This window comes from Pecten maximus, chromosome 19 (assembly GCF_902652985.1).
Source record: "Pecten maximus chromosome 19, xPecMax1.1, whole genome shotgun sequence".
NCBI classification, from domain to species: Eukaryota; Metazoa; Mollusca; class Bivalvia; order Pectinida; family Pectinidae; genus Pecten; species Pecten maximus.
Window position 1 is genome coordinate 11798671 of NC_047033.1, and position 23979 is coordinate 11822649.

Genomic DNA, 23979 nt, shown 5'->3' on the forward strand with positions numbered 1-23979 from the left:
CTCGTAATAACGTAATGTTATACAGAAGAGCAATTTGGAAGGATGCGTTATATTTTGCTGTTTGATTTCTGGTTAAACAGTTATATCTCAATACACATGTTAAAAAATATTAGTGTAATATCAGTTTAATTTTACTCTAAACACACTGTAATCAGTTCTAACTTAATTATTGAAATCACGACAATTCGATGTTTCAACATTAAAATCACCATTTGTCTCGACGTCATATTTTTAGCTTACCTTCTCTCGGGGAAAGTGAACTACTGCCGTGATGCTGCGTCCACCGTCTGTTCAGCTTCTAAAGATGATGTGAACTTCGTGATGTATAAATAACGTCAAAGAGAGTAAGATTAAAGGACCTCAAAGACTAGAATATAGCAATGTATTTCAAATAGCTAAATAGCGTTTTCAAATATACGGAATACCAAATATTTTCTCTCCTCTCCACTTGTATGCCAAGGAGGCTAAACAACCGTCACGAACACCCTACTAACGGGGACCACATCATTCACATGGTCATCTTATACAAAATTGTGTCAGCTACAGATGAACTTTGGATAAAAGACCAACATGGCACGATACCGAGACCTACTCCTCCTCCCCAGAGGATGAGGGAGGGGAGGGGCAGCTTTTATCAAGACAAAATGCTTGAGGGTCGTATCAGTCGCTTTTGTGTTATATAGATGATATATATACTGATAGATGGTTTTCGCTCGTAAATTGTTCTGTTTTCATTTGTCTTTATTGAGCTAAATACGTACTTATCTTACTGTAGACTATCTTTATTTGTGGCACCGGCTTTACTTCTCGACTATGGATTTTTGAACTCCTGAAGTTTTATCTCTGTAACTGCGTGTATGTAGACGAGACTAATTTATCAGCTTAATGTTATGTTTTTATGTTAAGGCGTAAGTGGACTGCCTTCATTTTATATATCAACCACATTTTCTCTCCATCCTCGCTTCTCAATATTTGATGAGTGTGTGCCAGTCTGAACGAGTGCTGATTACATATTTTGTGCGAGTAGCACCATATGTGAATCCTTCTGACCCTTCTTTCCCTCCTACATTAAGTTCAGTCAGTTATTATGTGTCCGTTTCCTGGCGGCAATCTTATTGGGGAAAATAAAACTTTTTTTTTTTTTTTTTAATGTCTTGACCGTTCTGGATATTTATGTCAAAAAGTTGCTTTTCAAGTTTTAAAATACGTCTCGCAAACCCAAATGAGCTTGTTGTGTTTTCTTTTGTTTAAGATCACAAAATCATTTCCAAAGAGTTTATATTCTGGTTTATTTTTGTATTGAGGATTGAAAATCTATTTTCAGAACTGAATAAAAAGAATTTCAGCACTACCTACCTACCCACATGTAAAACTATATGTGTCAGACTTGCAAATTATTCAAAGCCCTTTCGTCTCTGCCTTAGCAATAAAATATCGACAAACTATCAAATAACACACAGAGATAGGTTATGAATTTAGGTATCCATTTCTAATTAATGTCTAGCATGAACCGGAGGATGCTGCATGCATGCTTTAACACAGTGTCGATATATATAGAACGACGTTACACCCTGAAACGTATAATGAGATTTAGGAAAAATAAAATTACTTAGAAAGAATAGAACAAACGAGATCCCAAATATAATGGTTTCTTTTATGTACTTGCACCTGCATGTTTGGAAAGAATTGTTATGTAGGTACACATCATTGAACACGTTTAACATGTGCCTATTCAATCATGGCCAATCGGGACAATAGGAATGAAGGTATATTGTCGTCGTATTACCATACAGCGGGTTAGTCTATTCAATAAGAGAATGTAAAATTAATGTGACATTATCTTTAATTCAAGCGAATCAATAGCGGGAGAAAAATCACATAAAATGGTGTCTGTACGTTTGAGTAGAAAAGCGTTTTAGATAGGCGTGTCAGTCACGGTTCGTCTTATAAATACAGTTTAGGTTTATTTATCTATCGTATAATACTAACAAATATACATGTACATGTATATCAGATTGTTAGTGGCAGACAATTATCCTGCGATTGTGAACTATAACTTTTTCAGTGTCTTTTTTTTCATCATAGCACTGTTAGTTGGATGTTTAGCATGGTAATGTAGTGTTATAACATTAAAACGCCATGTGTTTTATCGAATGTCTGATCAGGAAGTAATTCACGAATCATGATATAATGATTAACCCCGTTTTGTAAATGAAAAAAATACAGTAGATATGTTATTTGAGAGTTTATATAACCAAGAACGTAAACCCAATGTAGACCTATTTGACACCTGTAAAGTTACATATCGCTAATTGGGACACATGTTGATAGACAAGAATGCTAGTCAACAAAACATGAAAGGTTGGCCGAGTACCATTCTTTTCATGTTAACCGACGAGGCCTGATAATTAATTCACAATACCCTGTTTTACCATGTTTCATTGTTATCCATTTGTCTGTATTCTTTTTCTCTACACTACACTGTTTACGAGAATAAACAAATTGCCATTGTCAATTGTCATTGCCTGTAACAGGGAGCCCCAGCATGGAGCTATGACAGGGGTGCATTGTTAACGTCTTGAATAATCTAGATACCTAGTAAACACAATAGTTGATTAAACACGGTTGAATTTACAGACTGCGACGTGACATTAGTTTATCGTTATCTGTTATTATCAGTTTCCTGTGTGCAAAAAGAAACTGAAAAACAAATATATACACGTATATAATACATATAAAATTACCCTTTGCAAATGAATCTGCTGAAAAACAAGAACACCTTTACCCCAAGTACTAGACGTTTGATGGAAAAGTATTATTTTTCGTACTTCACGGGTCTCTGGTAATATCATATAAATGTCTTTGAAGCTATATAGATACACAAGGAGTCCAGGGCTGGACGAGTAGTATACAGAATGATGGACTGGGGGAAGCTGGAATGACTGTCGTTTTAACAGGACTTGTAAAGAAGTGTTTTAAATACAATAGGAACATCTTTTAGGTCTTTTCCACTTTCCCTAATTTGACTTAATATTTTCAAACACAGACAACTGCAACGGAAATGCATGTAATTGGCATTATCTGCATGTGTGTTCCGACATCCCTATACACAACACTTAGAAACAAACACTTAGTGTTAAAATAAGTGTCTGTGTACGAATAACTTCTATGCATCTATGCATATATCGCAATGAAAAGAAGATCGAAACTTTGTTTAATCACATGATAGGCCGAACATATTATGGGACATCGCCCTATTATTAGAAAGAGTATGATAGGGCTGAGTCGACCGCGTTGAATTTGTGACGTCACATATCTAAGACATTGAAACGGGGTCATCGCTCTCGGCTTACATGTGAGATCTGAAACGAAAGTTGCTATGATGTTCGCACTTTCTCGATGTTTCGTTTTATGAAATGACGTGTTTTCAAACTTAATATTGTGAATCATTCCGAGTCCATTTTAAGACCGAATTATAGGAGTCTGATGTCTTTGGTTTCGTGTCCATTTTTCACGAATCAAACATTGTGTTGTTTTTGAAACGTAACGGTAGGTTCCTAATCATATACCATGTTAAAGTAAAAGGCCAAAGATTTTGGGCTGATATATTCTAGATAGAAACTTTGATAAGGCAACATATTATTAAACAATTCAATGATAATATTTGTATGACACAACGTCAACAATGAAGTCATTAAAAATAAGAGATTCTTAGGTGGATTTAATTTAGTTATCATCTATACAAATATACATATTACCATGAACAATTTCTTTTCACGAATTAAGAAATAAGCGTCTAACTGAATTTAAACAGGTAACCATAATGATGAATAAGCGCATGAAAATATGCGGAATGATTTCAGCACGAAAAGACCTGAAATACCGCAGGATCTCAAAATGCGGCACCAAGAACTTCATTTTGGTAAGTTTTGAGAATTAGAAAAAAATTCAAATTCGACTAATCCGTTTAAATTCACTTACACATTCATATGTATTGATTTATTGATTTTACGTTTCATATCTTTGCCTACTAATGTAGAGTTCCCAGTTACTTTACCACTCTGACTTTACAAATACGGCAACTGAGGACGACTGTCGAATGACTGACTTACACTTCCTCTGAACGTAGAAGGTATCGGAGCTACAATGCATGCCTATCAATTAGGCGAATGATTTGAAGGATGATATTTGTAAAACAATTTAGACATCGACATCACAAAAAATAACACTTCATATAAATGAGTATGAGAGACCGTAAGTGTCCATTTAGATTCATTTACAGTATCGAACAGACTGATTTCTTTTTAACGTTTTCCATTTCATTTTTCTTTCGAAATTTCAGTATTTCATTATGCTCCTTTTCATTTTGTTCCTTTACTCGATTCAACTTCTCTTCAAGTTCCTGTTCTCTTTTCTTCGCATCCTGCACGAATTTGTCATATAATTCTTCTTGTTCCAAGCGAGCTAATTCAAAGGCTTTTTGTTTTTGTAATAACGATTGATGCTTTTCTACATAATTCTGCTTTATCTTGTTTTCTTCTTCCATTTTCTCGTTTTTACTTGTAACGAAAGTTTCTAAATTCTTTCTTAATATTTTTCCTTTTTCAGGATTCGTCGAGCAGCCTTCACTCATTTGCTTTGATAATTTTGCCTGTGTCTTTTCTATCAGCTCTTTCATATCACAATACTCTTCTTCGCCTTCTCTTTCTTCCATAAGCTTACTATTGCGCTTCTTTTCATTTACCAGTTCGACAAGCTCATTTCGAGTCCTCTCAGCACGGTCTTTTGCTTCCTGTTGCTCACGTCTCAAACGCCGATTTTCGTCTTCTAGCTCTTCTTGCGTTTTGCGGAGGTTTGTCTGCATTTCGCGCCTGACGTTTTCCTCTTTCTCTTTCTTTTGACTTTGCAATGCAGTCTTTCTGAATTCTTTCATGGCTTTCCGATACATATCGTTGGAGTAATGGGACCCACCATTGTCAGCGTTGCATTTATTTATCATTTTGATTAATGCTTTAGCTTGTTTTTCTCTTATATCCGGCGAAGCACGATTGTTAAAACCGATATACCGATTATCGCATTTATTCAGCAGTTTTTTCAGAGCTTCTGGGCTTCCCTCGATATATTTTGCTAAACTTTGTTGATCATGTTCCAAGTCATCCAACCGCGTAAATACCACAATAAGGTATTTATACATGGCTTTACCAAACAGTTTAGACAAATCTGAAACAGCTTGTTTTTCTTCCTCTGTAAATCTCCCTATACCAACTACAAGAATAATAGCATGGGGACCTGGTACCGTCATGTTGACAAGACGTCTGACCTCTTCAATTGTGTCCTCCCTTTTAACAGTAGTATCGCATGTTCCAGGTGTATCGACTATATAGATCCTCCTCCCGAATCTAGAAGCTTGTGCAGACTGACATTTGAATGTCACGGAACTTCCAGCAGCCTGAGATTCAAAGACATTTGCTCCAAGTATAGTGTTGGCTGTTGCACTTTTTCCAGACCCCGTCTTACCAATCAATGCAATTCGAAGCTCATCGTCTAACATCATGTTTTCGTAGTTTTGGGCTGAAATGTTTAATATTAAAAATCTGAGCACAATATGAAATATAAAAAGATAGATATGGAGACATCTTTGTGGCTACCAAACCAGCTAAATATCCCATTGGTAATTTATTAATCACGAGCTTCAAAGAGTTTAAATATCTCTTGTTCTTAATAAATAAAAATAAAAGGGAGCGAGCGAGCAATTTTATTATTTTATTTTTAAATTAATTTATTGATTTCTACTTTTTGGCGTAATCTCATTTACAGATTTAAGAGTCGAAGGGTCCCGATCTCGTGCGAGCGATATTCCTCCCCCTCCCCCCTAACTTTTTAAGTTAATTTGTATATTAATCGAGATTTCATGTACAAAAAAACTAAAAAAACAATAATTTGCATTTCAAAAAATCAAACTTGTGTCATTTGTAAAAAAAAATCCATATAAAATAGCAGAAAATTGGTGAGTGAGAGGAATGTTTTTGAAGAGTTCACAACAAATCTGAAATTTTACTTAGTTGACTCAAACAACCCATTTCCCATCCACCCTGCAATGATTACTTATATGAAATAACAATAACACAATATCATCGCACTGCTATTTTTCAATTATATTTAATAGGCTGTGAAATATACAAAATGAGTAATCTCGTACCAAAACAGAACAGATAAAGTAAATGAAATATAATAATTACTCTTGACAATTGACCGTATTACAATAAATTGTAATGCTTAATCTCAAAATGAAATCGTTTGAAGATAGACGGAAAACAATACTGATTATTATATTACAACCAATTCACATTTCAATTCTGCTCACACAGACAGAACCATGGTTTACAATATATTTCTATTGATTCAAATATCAAAGGCGTAGCTGATATTTTAATCTTCCAGGTTATCGAGTGGGATGTCTGATGCTGCGTGTGTTAATCGGCTTAATGAATAAATCGCAAAATATTTCATCATCGTTAGCATCGATGGCCGTTTTATATATATTTGTGTTGTTGCGCCCCTTGATACACTTACTTTCAAAACACCCAGATTAATTCTAATAGTACACCCGAAATCGGTTTCTTGTATTATTTATTTTTTTGTAAACCTATATCTCGTCTTCCCTCGTGGTTTCTTGTCAACCATTTTATTGTTATTATTCATCGGAATCAATGAGACGCTTACGCGACTCGTGTTTCAAACGTATAGGTGTGTTATAAATGACCGGGAACAAAATGGAAAACGGATAAAAACATTCCAGATTTGCCCGTGTGCGGCCAATTTTTTTTTAATTTTTTTTTTCGACATAAACATTTTATGAGCGGGATTCCCAAGTAATCATGTGCTATGTTACAATAACAAATATATTTCATTTTATCTTGCCTCTCAGTACCACGCATGCACAGCTTTCCGTTTTTATTATTTGGAATTCTGTCCAGAAAAATGACTGGAAGCAAATTCCGTGGGAAAACACTAAACTTGACCACTAGTGGTTTCCGCTATCGAATCGCAACGTTTAGTCCTACAGCAGGGTTTGAAAAATAATTATTGTTTCACATAGATGTTATGGGTCCGTTATTCTAAAAACAGCCATGATAATTATTTCGAAACAAATTAAGAATTTTATGATGTATGATGAAAGGACATCGTCCTACCGCTTGTGAGATTGATAAGAATGACAAATAGGCAAACATGAATAGATGCAACTGTTAAATCTTAATAGTTAATTCGGCTTACATACTTTGTGAATCACCGGAAGGATCGGTAGGAGACTGACTGCTACCAACTGGCTGTGAAATATGTGGTTGTTCAAAGGAACGGCGTATTTCGCTTACACGTGCTTTCTTATCTTCTTCGCCTTGCATTGCCGAGTCTAAAATAGCAAATGTCATCACCGATAACCAAGATGGCAACTGATATGTGTTATCATGACTCGAAAACTTAAGCGAAAACTCAAACGTTACACAACAACATGTATATTATGAGTGTTGTTAAAATGACCTACCTGATTTGTTTACTTGAGCATGTCTCAACTGTTCTTTGGTTAGTTGTAGGAAACCACCATGTTTCATGTCAGCAACACCTTTTTTTTGTAACAATAATTATTTCTATATTATTGCTTGAATATTTGCCTTTTCACTAGCCATTTCACAAAATACGAATTGCACATATCATGAAATAGCCTTTGTGTGAAGTGTTAACCAAATGTGAACGGTAAAATCTGATCAATAAAAGCCTACATTATTGGAGGCATAAATTGTTGCAAGAAATCATTGTTAACGGCTCTTCGAAAGCAGATACGGTCTTTTTCTTTACATTATAATCAATAAACATCATAAAACATCAAATTGAAAAGATTTTTTTTAAATCATTAAAATAAAATGTAATCATTAAACAGAAGAAATGGAAAAAATAAAAATCATTGAAAACATTTCTGTTTATTAAAAAAACATAAGATTATCAAAATAAATCAGTAGATCAATTCATCCCATACAGCTGAAATGTTTTACCTTTCCCGGCAGAGTAAGGCCTTGGATGAGGCATGTTTGATGACTTATCGATGCTTGAATCGCTTTTCCTTTTTTCTGTCAAAAAGAGTAGAAATAACTGGGGAAATTTGTTGTTATTGATTTGATGGCCCATATTAATTTTATATGATTTACAATTAAATAAAAAAAGGAGAACTATTTCAAAACGAAGTATATCACACTTGATTCAACATTAAATAAAAAAGTTAATCAAATTAAAACAAAACATTTCTTTTTACGATATTTGTTTCAATTGTGTATGGTGGAATATGTAAATACACAAATAATGATGAGGGAGAAAATGTATCAGACAAACGATTTATATATTTACTGACTTTCAAATAAATTGGGGTAAAATTATATAAAAGACATTTTTACTTTAATTTGAAAGATCCTCAAAAGCATATTAGGCCTAGTGATACGCTGGAACGAAGTACTCTCAAGTTCGTCAGAAAGAAAGATATAGACCAATTATTAAGTGCACGGTATGGAAATGTAATAAAATCTAGAGCTCCAAGGAATATGTAAGAAACACAGTCTCGTGATATTTCATTTTGGACATACAAGAATGAAGATGTATTAAGATTCGGATTCACATACATATAAAAAAGCCTTGAAAGTCGTATGAATAAAGTCGTCAAACAAAGTTTCTTATAACAATATTTTTTTAGCAAGTTTAGTCTACCTATCTGGATTTACGATATAATTAACTGGTGAGCAAAACAGGTCAATTCAAGCCTCTTTTTTAAACAAATTTATTCGTATTTAATAGTCATTTTATACTGATCATCAATATATAAAAGTTAATTAGCTAACTCTGTCATTGACAAGGAATGCAAATTGTGTATTTCTTATTCTGAACACGATTTATTCGTTTAATAGTTGGAGCTGTGCAGTACATATTTACCATGTGGTTCAGGATCTCGTTCAAAGGTACGTATTAAGTTTTTCAATGATTTGTTTCCATCTTCATCTTTTTGCGAAGTCAGATCTGAAACATCAATAACATTACTTAAATAAATTATGTCTGCTATTTTTTTCCCATGCACGTCTTTATTTACAAAAAAAATGTCTTAAATGTCGAAACGATTTTTAGCTCACCTGCCCGAATGGTCACAGGGATCAAATAGGCTAAACTCTTTAAATAACTTCTAAGCAAGCAAGAGATCGTAGGATGGTCTGTAGGATGTTAAGGTAAAGGGCTATAATACGTTTGTTCAATTGAATGACCTATGACCTTGACGCACATTAAAGGTCACAGGCGGTAAAATAGGCTAACACCTTTAAACAATAATTTCTAGATAGCCTCTTAGACGCTGAAATTATGCCTTAAGTATACTGGAAGAAGGACTAGGAAATGTATTTTGAAGAATAAGCCTAGCCTATTGTGATACTTAGATAAAGTGGTAATCAGCATAGTTTCTGCAAAAACGACCTATACTATAACTTCAAAATTGTTGTAAAATCAGGTGAGAGATAAGGCCAATTTGACCTCTTGTTACCGAAACAAGTTTTGCCCCTGTGCTGTGTACTACGAAACCGTGATTCGTTTTCACAACCGATTCATTTCAATTATGATTTTTTGCTGCAATGTTTCCAAACTTACTCGAAAGATTTATCTATTTTTACTGATCGAACTCACTACACATGTATATCAGGGTAATTCCTCATTGAGTATTTTCTTTTGAATTACAGATTCACAATTATTAACTACGGGGAGAACTTTAATCATACTGGTTTATTTTGGTATGGAAAGGGTCGTTTAGATAACTTCAAAAGATGCAAACGAAACGATATTTAGGGAGATCAAACGGGCTCAACAAATTCAAACGAACCTCGGTTTTGTTCAGGAGATTTCTTTTCATTTTCGTGCAATAAGTTGTGCGTTTTCTCTGTCTTATTTGAAGGTAACCGCTCCGGTTCTTTCACGTTTTCCTCTGTTATATGTTCGGACTCTTTTTCAAGCGGTTCTGCCTTTTCGGTATATTTCGATCGCCTTTGTGCTAGAACTAGCTCATATCTTTCCATTTCTTCTTTTAAGTCCGTGTCTACCTCCAATTTTCCCTCCTTTTGCTCATTGGAATCCAAACACTTTTCTGTCTCAGATTTTGGATGTGATGCCATATTGGTGCCTACGCCAATTTCATCCCTTTCTGTCAATATACCTTCTTCATCATTTTGTGAGTCCGTGTCTGAAATATCAAATGTTATCACCCAATAAATTTGACACTACCTCACTTTTGGCTTTGATTTGAAGGTTAGCCTCTGTCTAGAAGACAAGGTTATTTACTCTGTTCATAATTAAAATATCATTTGACAGTGCAATTTTTGGCTTTGATTTAAAGGCTAGCATATAACTTGGTATCATCTGCTTTAGCTTTAAAGGGACCAACCAACCAACCAACCAATTGTTTTCCCACAGACTTTAGTGTTAACGTTTTGGAGTTTTTCATTCAAATTCTTGAATTCATTATGACAATTATGGTTTATGGCAAAAGTTTAGGGTCTGATATAACACCTTATCAAAACATAGTTGGGTCCTTCAGCTCAAATTTTCTCCAGGGTAGCCATTTTGAAAATGGGTGAATTTCGCAGTAAAAAATCTTTAAAATCTTAAATGTTTACCTGTTAATTATTATTACCTGAAGTTTTGGGGAAAACATCAATCGGGCTTACGAAATTTATATCAACATTTCTTATTGATAGTTACCTATCAGGCTACATATCTTTTTTCTCACTTCATAACGTACTGGCCAATCAGTAGCTACCAGACATTTTATCCTCGGCTCAACTTTCGGTACACAGGGGCTGTTTCAAAAATATATTTTTGTTGGTTGTTACCTAAAGTTGGCTATAAGGACTGGTTCAGAATATAAGGCGACTCGTTGGGATGACTTTCAAGTGTAATTGCACTATAAATACTAGCTCCATCATTAGTAGAAACCTTCCTTCATTGAGCTTAATGCAATAATGCGGCGAAAAAGTACAGTTGTGGAATCGCACAACGCACCAGACGCACAACGCGAATACATCGTCCACACAAATGTACGATGCGCGATCGAATCGCTCAAATGTTACTGCTTCTTAAGACCAGACGATCAATATTGTGGAATAAACAGGTAACCATACAGGTAAATTCACTCTCCGTGTGTAATCATCTCACCGCGGGTAAGGGAATTATCGTAGTATCAATTAATTCAGTACAACATATTCTGCATTATTCAATTTTATCGTGTGTTCTTATATTGAATATAATCGCACTTGAAGCGTATATATTAAATGGGTTAAAGAATATTCGTTATGGCTCCTCTATGCTATGTTACACCTGAGATGTCATACCTCGATGGCGAGTCATAATGATTTAAGACATGGACAAGACAACTGTTTAAGCACAGGAAAAATGGCAACATTTAGTTTTATTTCTAAAAAAAAGAATCGGAGATTGATAAGCTGACATCTATTGGTTATTTCATTAACGATGTATATATACATTTTTTTATCAAATTTATTCCGAACGTTTTAACATCATTAGTAATGAATTCCTAAATTGATATCAACCGCGATTACTATTGAAATCACTTCGTTTTGATCGCCAATCACGCGCACGTGCGATTGTACAGTGCAATCGCACATTTACTCTATCGAGTTACATATATTAGACCATGTCATACATTTATTGCACTTGAAATGAGGCTTCCTGGAGCAATAGTGTTTGTCTGTACTACATTAAACTTCATACCGACTGCAACTTAGATTAATTATATTTCGTTCTTCATGAATGCATTACGTATGATCCTCCAAGAAACCATAGCAAACGTTTAGACTATATTTCAACATTTGAATATATCTAGTACTTTATTTCAACATTTTAGCATTAACAGCGCTGTATAGTGATGTATGATTATTTGACATTTTAAAGCAGAATATATCATACTTTTAGCCTCATTAAACAGAGCTTGGTAATCACATCAACAAATTCAAACTCCATTGAAATGAAATTCGTTATATTTTATAGTGACATCAAGACGGTATGGATACTTCTTCAGATATAAAACGTTCACGGTTCTATAATTATTTATCTCAGGTAAGGAGGAATACTGTACATTGTCATTATAATTCGTTAAGGTGTTCATATTAAGCCCATTTATACCATAGGACTTTTTTGATAGCTTCACGGAACTACTCGATATATTTTGATACTCGGTTTATATCAAAATGGTCCTATGACATATAGACTAGTTTTTGACAAAATACGCCCTTGACGTTAGCTATTCATGCACGAAATCTCCGATAATAGCAGAAAACGCTTAAATTGCGTTGGTCAGTCCTTTCAAAATGGCACGGACAAGTTGACGTGGAGTAACGTTACAAAGAGATGACGTCATAAATTAAGTTACTGATTTCTGCACTATTTGATACTATTAATTTATTTAGTTTTTAGTATTTAGAATGCAATTAAAAGGAAATTGAATGGTTTCGCGTTTAATATTACACATATTTCACTCGTATGACAGAATATTTTGATATATTCACTCGTGCTTCGCACTCGTCAAAAATATAGATATTCTGTCATACTCGTGAAATATATGTTACATTAAACGGGAAACCATTAAATATATTCTATTTATTTGTTTTTATTTCAAAGCACATTTTATGAAACTTGTCTCGTTTTTGTTTTTGTCCTGATATCTGGAGATTTTCTTAAATTCTCTAAAATCGATCTCTACAGCGCTTGTTTGTTCTAGTTTAAACGATATACAATTATGGCTTACATGTGTTGTGATAGAAATACGCATGTGGAATAAGGTCACACGTCCATTTGAAAACCACCATAACGACTGTATATTAAGATACATGTGCTATTCTATCTTCTCCCGGTTAGTTCTACACGTTTTAGAATGTTGTATTTGATGCGTAAATTGACGTTTTTCGTTAATCTCCATGATATTGGTTAACAGTATTTGATTATATCTAATCTAAAATAAAAATAACAAAACATTTGAAAGCCCTTAATTCAGCCTTCGTGTCAAGCAGTGCAGACACAATGTGGGGCCTGTTAGCAACATGACGTCATCGAAATGTATAAGTTTCAACAAAGTAAAATAATGTCTATTTGACATGAATTCTCTAATGAGCAACATGATGGGTCGCAACATTAACCCGAATGCGCAATTCGTCTGGCTACATTTTCTTATTGTGAACACTTCAATGCACTAACATATGACAGGTGTGACCACCTGTGATAAATATCCACAGTGGAAGTGTTCATGTTTGTAATTCATTCATGTGTAAGAAAACAACTTAATGCACATTTATTATTGTAACCATCCTACCATAGCTTACCTGGATGGCTGTCCATTTGTGGTGGGAGGCTGTCCCGATTCATACCACCAACGCCTTTTACAGTGATGTGGATATTGCCGTCATCGGATATTATTGGTTAATTTTCCTTATTTAACAATTTACCGTTATAGAAAAAGAAAAGTGAATCTCCAGGAACGGTATGCTTATGGAATATTTCGGCGCTAATACTTTCAAAATGTTTGTGTTATTTCGAACTATGGTACACATAGGCCTTAACAAAACGACCAACTGTTTTCTTTGTAACATCATGTGATTGCTGGAGATGTGTGTTCTCATTAAGTTCTCTGGATGAGGTCTTTGAATATTGTGTAGACGTGAAATTAGCTTCAAATGAAATGTTCCTAATCGGATCAGTTTTAGTACAGTGTGAAGGACAGTCACCACTGAAGCCAAAGTATATGTTCTTGCTAACACGCCGAGGTTTTGCACTCGTCTAAGGGAAGGGACACTAAAAACCAAGAAACAAAATAATACCGAGATGATAACGAAACTATAATCCGGAATCAATATGGATGTAAGGAGGGCAAAACATCACCAAAGATATATATTTGCATAGAGATCATTGAATAGTTACAGGAAAATAAGACCATGGGTTACAAAAGAATGAGCGCTTTCCGCTTGATTAACGACACGGTGATGCAAATATTGGTCAAATGAAAACTAAGGTTGTAACAACTGGAACCACTAGGTATATCAACATATCGTATACGTCCATAGAATATCAAAATGTCGACCGTAGAACGTTCCCAATGTCCTAATCAACATGTCCCAATGTCCTAATCAACATGTCCCAATGCCCTAATAAACCTGCATCATTCGAAACCTGAAGTTGTTAATCTCTCCATTAGTCGTCATCATCTGTCACGAAAAAAAAAAACAATGGGTACAAGCCATTAAATATCGAATCAACTCGGACTTATAAAATGCCATCCATCACGCGCTACACTTGTCAGCGTATTAATACAACACAAACCAGAACTACAATATCCAGGATAATTAAGTTTAACGACTTATTATTTTGTCTACATTATTTGTTATAAAAAATATGCCATTTGCGCATTACGTTGATAATAAAATGATTAACAAAATTGAGTTTTTAAACATTTTTCCATGTACTATTTTGTTTGCCAAACAGCACGCGACCATGTTCCGGCTGTTCCAACGACTGACAAAAAATCTGCCGACTGTCGGTAAGGCGGGAATTATGAATTTTAAATATGAATTATAGCATTTAAAAAAAAATAGAAAAAATTAAAGGAATGTAAATATAAGCATATTATGTTTTGTTTGCTTGCAAAGCTCTGGCATTCAAATATATCATAAATACCATACAAAAACAGTTCAATGCTTGATTAAAGCAACTTTTCAACAACTCATGAGGTAAAAGGGCCTATGCCAGTTTCCTTTTCCGATTATGAAACAGACATATCGTAATGTTGTTGATTGTATAAAATTGAAGAAATATAATGATAGTTTCGTTTTTAGTAACGTTCAGAGTGTATGACTGCTGTTGTAGTTACTCCTCGATGCGGTGATGGTAAGGACAAATACATTTCAATCTTCTTCCATGGTCTGATCTGTTTGCGTTTTTTGTAAAGGCATGCCACATCCATTGGTTCTCTGTTTGGTCTATCACGTTGATATTCCGCATATGTCTGCAATCCAGCAGTACCACAGTGATACGTTAAGTCTTGATGATGGAACATTCGGTTTAGAGGATCCTGTACTAGCTTATGGCCCTGTCACACTGTTGCGTATGAGAGAAACGTATGAGTTGCGTATGAAAATTCATAATATAATTTTCATACGCACAAAAAGCCCTTGGAAATACAGAATTGTGCGTATACTTACCGTATTGAACATATGCGTAGCGTATGAGTAGCGTATGGCCAGCGTATTGAAAGCGTATTGACAGCGAATGTCAGCATATGACCAGCGTATGTCAGCGTATGAACTGCGTATGCCCAGCGTTCCGCCTATCACGTGACAAAGTGCCTATATAAAGGCGGAAACATTGCTGCATTATTGCAGTAGACGGCGGACGAACTGAAGATGAGCTAGAAATGGGAGCCTATATATACACTTTATCAAAACGCTTGCAATACGCTGAGAATACGCTGGCCATACGCCAATAATACGCTAGTTGTACGTTAAATACGTTACTCAATCGTCAGACATACTTTAGAAGTACGTTACTCATGCGCTATCAATGCGCTAGCTGTACGATACACCTTCCGCCAACGTATGGCAACTTATGTCCAGCGTACTCGACCTATGAGTAACTTACCTATATCGTACCTCTAGCGTATTCAGCGTATGTCTAGCGTATTCTTAGCGTATTAACCATACCGGCATACGCACAAAATGTTTGAACATGCTCACAAATTTATTTCTGCCTCACTCAGCGTATGCCAGCGTATGCCATATGCCAGCGTATGCCAGCGTGTTTGAAACGTATACAACCTATGCCTAACGTACCCCTAGCGTATGTCAGCGTATACCAGCGTAAGAGTGATAATTTTCATACGCTGGCATACGCTAGTACGATACGCAACAGTGTGACAGGGCCACTAGTACATTTTTTGTATCCTAACCTTCCGATTTTCGGTCTTTGAAGAACTAGCGCGACGTTGTTTACTTCAACATTCTAATAAGGAAATCGAACAAAATGTTGTCACCAGGTTCCTAATGTCACTAATACTTACAGCAATATTGTCGATTAAGTTGAGTTCATACAAGTTTAAATGAAAACTTTCAGCAGAAAAGGGGAAAACCCGGCACAGAAATATGCGGATATTAATAAGCTCAGGTACATAATTACAGTCTGCTGACTACGTCAGTGAATGCTACATTGTCATCAGTAAGGTTTAGGAAAACAATTGGATAAAAACATGAAGTTGTCCGGGGAGCATTCGGTCTAATGACAAATCGACAGAAGGACCGACAACCTCTTTTTGTGTGAAAACAAGATATAAAGCAATTACTGCAGACAACTTTTGTTTACCATTAAAAAGATGAAAGCTCACTTTATTCAACGTTAGAACAATATCCACAGATGATTCAGTGTACAAGTCCACGAATGCACATCCCTGAAACGTATTTTTTTTCATAGAAACTAAACGCAAAGCACAATACAGTTACAAGTGACCAAAAGGACCTGCATTACTCACCTGGATATTTTCATGACCATTGCAATAGTCTTATTTCAATTTCATCAATTAACACATAATCTATTTTTTTTTTATACTTAGAACTGTGTAAATTAAATTCAATCGAAAGTCCTCAACTTTGATATCCTTTGCTGAAGGACACACGAACTATAACTACCACCCAAATGAATTATTCGTATAGCAGGCAACTTGATTTTGGACCCAGCCTTTTCTCTCCCTTCTGTTAGACCGAGACAAATCAAGCCAAAGTATATATTTTGCACGCGATGCTCGCTGACTTTCAACTTTAATACATTCGTTGATAAAATCATCTCGCTGCCGTTGTATTCAAGTGTAGCATTTCATTGTGATGGTACCATAAAAGATCATTTGTGGATATCGTCCTTGCCTAATCTTATTCATCCATCGACGGGCAGTGATTTGGCCAATCACTGTCGACTCGCCACCTTTAGGGCGTTCCAGGATAGGAGTCGAAACGCCCAGTGAGAGGTGGTCCTGGCTGATGACGTCGATGGATTTTGCAGTCAGAAGACTGTATGAAGGTACTTTTCCAACTGGGGAACCCAGTGACTGCCAGGAAAGACTGGATGACAACCAAGAACAGAATGGTGACACTGGAAAGACAGATGGCAACTAGGAACAGACTAGTACCGGGGTGTAGTGGGGTAGCATCCCACTCCACAGCTTCCGCGAGGGGGCAACCTACAACCAGCTACGAGTAAGAATACAAACAACACCCCCAGAGTCCAGAGTCTTCCGAGAAGGGGGGGGGGGGGGAAGATGAAAGACTCAACATGACAGATAACACGGCAACGACTAAGCTAGTACAACGGACTTTGACTGGAGAAAAGACGAAGGAGACCAAATGCAAGTGTGGAAAGATCTGCAAGAACTTGCGTGGATTGCGAATCCACCAGGCGAAAGCGAGGTGCCAACCTGAGAAGATACAGCAGCAGCGCACAGGTAGAAGACCTGATGAGACGCAGTAGGTTCCCAGCCAGGAGTCACACCACAGTGCTGAGGACCTCTCCGCTGATGTGTCATCGCAGCGAGACACCCCGAATTCATTAGGGGGAGAAGCGAGCCAAGGGGCGCAAGTAGACAATGACCACACAGAGAGGAGGGAACGGGTGAAGTGGCCAAAGATAGTCGACAGAAGCAGATGGAAATAACTTGATGAAGACCTAGATAGTATTTTGGAAGCAACGCTACAAGGCGGAGTGGAGAAGAAAATTAAGTCTCTGACAATGATTGTTTATAAAGTCAGCTGTGAGAGATTTGGTGTAGAAGGGAAAAAAGCAGAAGTAGCCCACCAGCCTAACAGGAGACAACAGGAAGTGGTCAAGCTTCGGAAAGAACTGAAGGTACTGAGGCGACTATTCAGGGATGCTAACGAGCATGAGAAGTTTAGATTACAGCAGTTAAGATCCGACATTAGAGGAAAGTTGACAACACTACAGAAGGCAGAGAGATCTAGGAAGAGAAGAAGAGAGACAACAAGGAAAAGGGCAGCATTTATAGCCAACCCATACAAGTTTACAACCTCACTTTTGGGTGGAGAGAGATCTGGCAAGTTGGAAACCTCCAAACAAGAAATAGAGCAACATCTGGAAGAGACACACTGTGATGCTGAACGGAACAATCCTCTGGGAGAGTGCGACAGAATACCATCAGAGGAAGAGCCAACAATTCCATTAGATGAGAAAGAACCAACCTGGAAGGAAGTTGTAGAAGTGGTGAAGAAAGCAAGATCAGGATCAGCACCGGGGCCGAGTGGTATACCTTACAAAGTTTACAAGATGTGCCCGAAACTTCTACGACGGCTTTGGAGGCTACTGAAGGTGATTTGGAGGAAGGGGAAAATACCAGAATGCTGGCAGACGGCAGAAGGAATATTTGTTCCGAAGGAGAAGAACTCTGCATCCCTAAACCAGTTCAGAACCATATCACTCCTGAGTGTAGAAGGAAAAATCTTCTTTGCCATACTCGCCAGAAGGATGACAACATACCTGACATCTAATGAGTATATAGATTCTTCTGTGCAAAAAGGAGGGATTCCGGGATTCCCTGGATGTATTGAACACACCAGCGCAATCACACAGCTTATCCGGGAAGCAAAGATTAATCATGGAGACTTAACAGTTGTATGGTTGGACCTCGCCAATGCATACGGTTCTGTCCCCCACCAACTGATCTTTAAGGCTCTGGAACATTATCACATCCCGGAACATATCCAAACAATTGTGAAGAGCTATTTTAGTAACATCAGGCTACGGTTTACAGTTGGAGAGATAACAACATCATGGCAAGCACTTGAGAAAGGTATTGTGACTGGATGCACGATATCTGTCATACTCTTTGTGATGGGGATGAATTTGATCATCAAGGCTGCAGACAGGGAAACTAGAGGACCTAAAACTTCATCAGGAGTGCGATTACCACCAAACAGAGGATTCATGGACGACCTGACGATAACAACTACTACACATGTACAGGCGCGATGGATCATATCTGCTCTAGAGGCAACAGTTGGATGGGCAAGGATGAAGTTCAAACCGGGGAAATCTAGATGTCTCATCTTGAAAAGAGGGAAGGTGACCAGAAGGTTCAAGCTCTCAATACAGCAGGAGGAGATACCCACGATTGTAGACAATCCAATCAAGTGTTTGGGGAAGTGGTTTGATGCCAGCCTGAATGACAGCAGGAACATCAAACGGTTACAGACCCAGGTAGAGGAGGGTTTAAGGAAGATCGACAAAACAGGGCTGCCTGGGAAATTCAAATCCTGGATTTACCAGCAGGGACTTCTTCCTCGCCTGACTTGGCCTCTTACACTGTACGAAGTCACCACTACTACAGTTGAAGCTCTTGAGATGAAGATCAACAAGTGTCTACGACGTTGGCTTGGAGTCCCTCCAAGTTTCACCAGTGTGGGCCTGTACAGCACAACAGCCAAACTACAACTACCCATATCATCATTGGTGGAAGAGTTTAAGGTGGCAAAGGCTAGGCTGGTGATGACGGTGAGAGACTCCAAAGATGAGAAGATCAGGAATGCTGGGATTGAGACTCGGACAGGACGAAAGTGGTCAGCAAGCAGCGCGGTCCAGGAAGCAGAAAGCAGATTAAGGCACAGCGACATTGTTGGGACTACCTGCATTGGAAGACAGGGGCTTGGGACAACACAAGTGCAAAGGTGGGGAACAGCGGACACAGTTAGTAGGAGGAAGATGGTCCAAGACAACATCAGGAAAATGGAAGAAGAGATACGGAAAGCAAAGATGTGGAAATGGGAGCACAGGGTGCATGGACCAGATGGGAGACAACTGAAAGGCGTCTTACATGGTCAGACATCTGGAAGTTGGAACCATGTAGAATCCAGTTCCTCCTGCGTTCAGTGTACGATGTTCTACCAACACCTACCAACTTGCATCGATGGGGAATGACAGAAACCCCCAACTGCTCGTTATGTGATCGTCCGGGAAACCTGGCCCATGTACTGTCATCGTGCAACACTGCTTTGACCCAGGGGAGATACACATGGAGACACAACAAGGTTCTGCGGGAGCTAGCAGACACGTTGGAGAAAGAAAGGCAGAAAAAGAGGAGATGTATGAAACAACAACCCTACATCAACTTTGTAAGATCTGGAGAGGCAGGCAGTAAAGCAACAGCACACCAGAGAGGGATACTGGACGGAGCTCAGAATTGGGAGATGCGAGTTGACTTGGGACAAAGACTGGCTTTTCCAGAGGTCGTCCAAACCAACCTGCGTCCAGATATTCTACTCTGGTCACAGCAAGGGAAGAGAATGATAATGATTGAGCTTACTGTCCCCTGGGAGGAAAAGAGAGAAGTACGCCAATCTTGCTGATGACGTGAGAGCAAAAGGATGGTGTGTGTGGGTCATGCCAGTAGAGATGGGGTGCAGAGGATTCCCTGCACAGTCCATGTGGAGGATGTTTGCTGCTGTAGGCATCTGGGGGAAAGACCGAAGGGCAGCTGTACAACGACTGGCAACAACAGCAGAGAAGTCGTCCAGCTGGCTTTGGTGGAGAAGGGAGGACAAGAGCTGGAAGCCATCCATCGACGGGCAGTGATTTGGCCAATCACTGTCGACTCGCCACCTTTAGGGCGTTCCGGGATAGCAGTCGAAACGCCAAGTGAGAGGTGGTCCTGGCTGATGACGTCGATGGATTTTGCAGTCAGAAGACTGTATGAAGGTACTGTTAATAGGACCAGATTCGTAGACTGTTCGATTGTCTCAACCAAACTAAAAGTTAAACGTGTTTAGTTTGGTTTGGTTTTACTTGTTTAACGTCCTATCAACAGCTAAGGTAATTTGAGGACGGCCTCCCGTGCATGCGATATTCATGCGTGTGGTGAGTGCGTATGTGTGTTTTGGAAGGCGTCGGTATGTTAAGCCTCCTTGTGATAGGCCGGAACTTTTGCCGATTTATAGTGATACCTCACTGAAACATACTGCCGAAAACACCCTGAATAAAGTTCCGTGCTATCATAAGGAGAAAGACGTAACACAGTCCCCGAAAACATACACTCATTACATGCGTGCATTTCTCACACAATCCGTCATTAAATGACCTTAACTGTTGATAGAACATTAAGCAATACTAAACCAAGCCAAACAAAATCTTGCAGAAACTGATTGAAATACAGCAATATACCAATGTTACCTTTGACTCTACGACACTAATTATACAGTAGTAGAAAGTTATATTCAGTAGGCAGGTATTTGAATATATCAAATATCAGTAGATAACAGATAGTGTTACGTAGTATGTATTCAGCCATCCGTACAAGACCAGATATACATACATATTAGGTGATGTTACTGTAACTACGAAAATGTTATTGTGACGAACGTTTTAAGAGAAGAATACCGACATACGACTGAAGCCTCCATGAGTGTGCTTGTTCGTAAACACCTGTTTTAAATTATCCTAACTTTTTAAATAAAACGTTAAACAATATAAAGCCATGGTTCTCTCAGCTTAATGAAAATTTCGTAACATTCTGTGTTCATACACCACTGGCTTAGCTTTGTATGGATATTTTTATTTATTTATTTGCTATACAAACTTTCCAAAAATTGTCGGTACCAGTTGCTAAACTAGACAGGTTTCGATTTCCCTTGCTGCGGTGCAAGTCACACTGAGTATACCTATATAGACAGGTATGGCATTTAAATAAAAAAAAACGTATCGTATTTCAGCGGTACATATACATGTATACACGTTTATGTAGCTACGAAGTATACGACCTGCTACCTTTCCTTACTAGACCCGCTGTAGATACATTTCGCTTTGCTTGACGACTATAGTCTGTTTCAGTTTTAATACTCTGTTGCAATTTTAATCATATCCATTTATTTATTATGATTTTGAAATAAAATAACAGACGTTACCATTAAAAATGCATGTTATATCTGAAATCAGCGGTCACATATAACCTAAATAGGTAGCAAAGAAACTACCTATGTAAAATAATACTTTGATAGTACGAGCTGTATTGGGAGAGGCTTTGCTGGTCATGTTGCCTCAATAGATTACCTGCAGGTAACTAGCGTTAACAGCAGGTTTTGATCAGTTATTTTGTGTTGGAAAGACAAAGAGCATTCTCCAAATTTTGATGAGCACTAAGTGACATGTATCATTATAACTTGGCAGATGCATACAATTCTACGCGTAATTCTTCGGCCGGGGACACGTTGCCATAAGTTCGATAATCAGAACTCTTATAACTCCCGGGGATCGCCAAGAGCCAAGAAGCAATAGCCAAGACAATGTAAATAGCATGGTAACTTAAATTTGAAATATCTCTCTACTATCAGTTCCATCACAATTATCACATATTTGTTGGTTTCCGCTTTTCCCGATTTCTGAACTTCTAACAGATTACCTTATACATAAAATATGTAACCATGGAGGAATCTGTTTAACTTTAACCCATAGAAAAAACATTCCTTAATCTTAAAACATTAATACGTTGATTAAGTTATTACCTACCTTTATATGACCACCATGTAATCGGAGGTAAATCACACTAACGATCTATCAAAAACCCAGGCGTAGTCACTGTATCCCCTGTTGTACGGATTACCATGTAAGTAGTACGTGTATAACGCTATAATCACGTGACATGAATTCTAAAGAATCATCCGTGTAAGCTTTAGGTAATATGTTTACACCTCACAGTCTTAACGCCCTGGCTGGCACAAACCGGATCTATGATGTAAGCAATCTTTCCCTCTCTTTTTTATTGTTAGTGTAATGTGACAAGGGTTGGTTTTCTGCCGGGTGTCTTGGCTGCATGTTTCAGCGAAATAGTACTATAATGTCGACATAATGCAAGGGAGTCCGTCCTTCAATGACCTTAGCTATTGATAGGACATAAAAAATATCGAAATAAACTAAATCAAACCCCGATTTCTCCTGTAAGGAATAAAACATTTGAGAGGTTGTCAAAGATTTGTTTAAAAAACACAAACAAACAAAAACACGAGGGCAGGTTATAGGTAATATTCGTCCACATTTCCATGCGGTGCATAGTTTATATGGATATGATATATAATTGATTGTACATTAGGATATTTATATCTATTGCATTTTTGCCAGTGAAATATAGAAACTAATAAAACTTATATTTTCACTGCAGCGGTCAGCAATGAAAATATAAGCTTTTGCAGTGAAAATATAAGTTGTTCGTTTTTGGCCAATCAGAGCAAACCTCTGATTCACATTGCTGATTTTTCCAGTCGAAGCGAAGATAGAAAAAAATGGTTATTTTGCTGTATTTCGGAATTATTAGACTATTTTTTGACAAAATACTCACTTGACGTTAGCTATTCATGCACAGATTATCTGATAACAGCAGAACACGCTTTAAATTGCGTTGATCAGTACTTTCAAAATGGCACCGTCAAGTTGACGTTGACTCGCATGTCAGAATATTTCGATATTTATCACTCGTGAAAATATCGATATTCTGTCATACTCGTGAAATACATAGAATAATAAAAGGTATGTTTTATTCAATTTATTGCATTCTTAGTGATAAATCACAGAAAATTAGTTCAAATAACATCTATAACTTAACAAGAATAATCAAATTCAATTTTTTAATGTACAGAGTATTGAAAATAAACATTTATACTATCAAAGATCAAGAGTAAGCATTAATAATATTTTAATCAGTCCGAATCACTGTCAATGCTCATCCTTGCTCTTTTCCTAGTACTAGTACAGTTAGAACAACAACATGAACTACGTCAAACCCCGAGGGACCCGAATGGTTTGATGAAACACAAAATCTAGAGGGGTTCCGTGAAGAGGGTTTTAGGGTGCATTACTGAATCAATC

The 23979-nt window shown here is 37.3% G+C and overlaps 2 protein-coding genes across 3 annotated transcripts; one reads left to right on the forward strand and one right to left on the reverse strand.

Moving 5' to 3' along the window:
• Window positions 1–2639: 2639 nt before the first annotated feature.
• On the reverse strand, window positions 2640–22753 carry LOC117317807 (immune-associated nucleotide-binding protein 9-like). Of its 2 annotated transcripts, none has more exons than XM_033872746.1 (8): window positions 22627–22753; window positions 9902–10258; window positions 8974–9057; window positions 8049–8123; window positions 7544–7621; window positions 7280–7411; window positions 4617–5571; window positions 2640–4541 (listed from the first exon to the last, which is right to left on the reverse strand). In XM_033872746.1, the coding sequence occupies exons 2-8, from the start codon at window positions 10188–10190 to the stop codon at window positions 4277–4279; spliced, it is 1878 nt and encodes a 625-aa protein (XP_033728637.1). In that variant the 5' UTR covers window positions 10191–10258; window positions 22627–22753; the 3' UTR covers window positions 2640–4276. The 2 variants fall into 2 exon arrangements, with proteins under 2 accessions (XP_033728637.1, XP_033728636.1); XM_033872745.1 differs by lacking the exon at window positions 22627–22753 and adding an exon at window positions 13410–13801.
• Window positions 17395–20046, forward strand: LOC117317405. The gene is made up of 2 exons (XM_033872215.1): window positions 17395–17585; window positions 17868–20046. The coding sequence occupies exons 1-2, from the start codon at window positions 17395–17397 to the stop codon at window positions 20044–20046; spliced, it is 2370 nt and encodes a 789-aa protein (XP_033728106.1).
• Window positions 22754–23979: the final 1226 nt, after the last annotated feature.

Bases quoted from the DNA above. Each gene is read 5' to 3' on its own strand.
- LOC117317807 (XM_033872745.1), bottom strand. From the start codon at position 13,452: ATGAATCGGGACAGCCTCCCACCACAAATGGACAGCCATCCAG. The intron at 10,259-13,409 runs GTAAGCTATGGT...TTGATATTTCAG, and splicing joins ACAAATGGACAGCCATCCAG to ACACGGACTCACAAAATGAT. The intron at 9,058-9,901 runs GTTCGTTTGAAT...TTGATGTTTCAG, and splicing joins ATCTCCTGAACAAAACCGAG to ATCTGACTTCGCAAAAAGAT.
- LOC117317405 (XM_033872215.1), top strand. From the start codon at position 17,395: ATGACAGATAACACGGCAACGACTAAGCTAGTACAACGGACTTTGACT. The intron at 17,586-17,867 runs GTAGGTTCCCAG...TTATAAAGTCAG, and splicing joins AGAAGACCTGATGAGACGCA to CTGTGAGAGATTTGGTGTAG.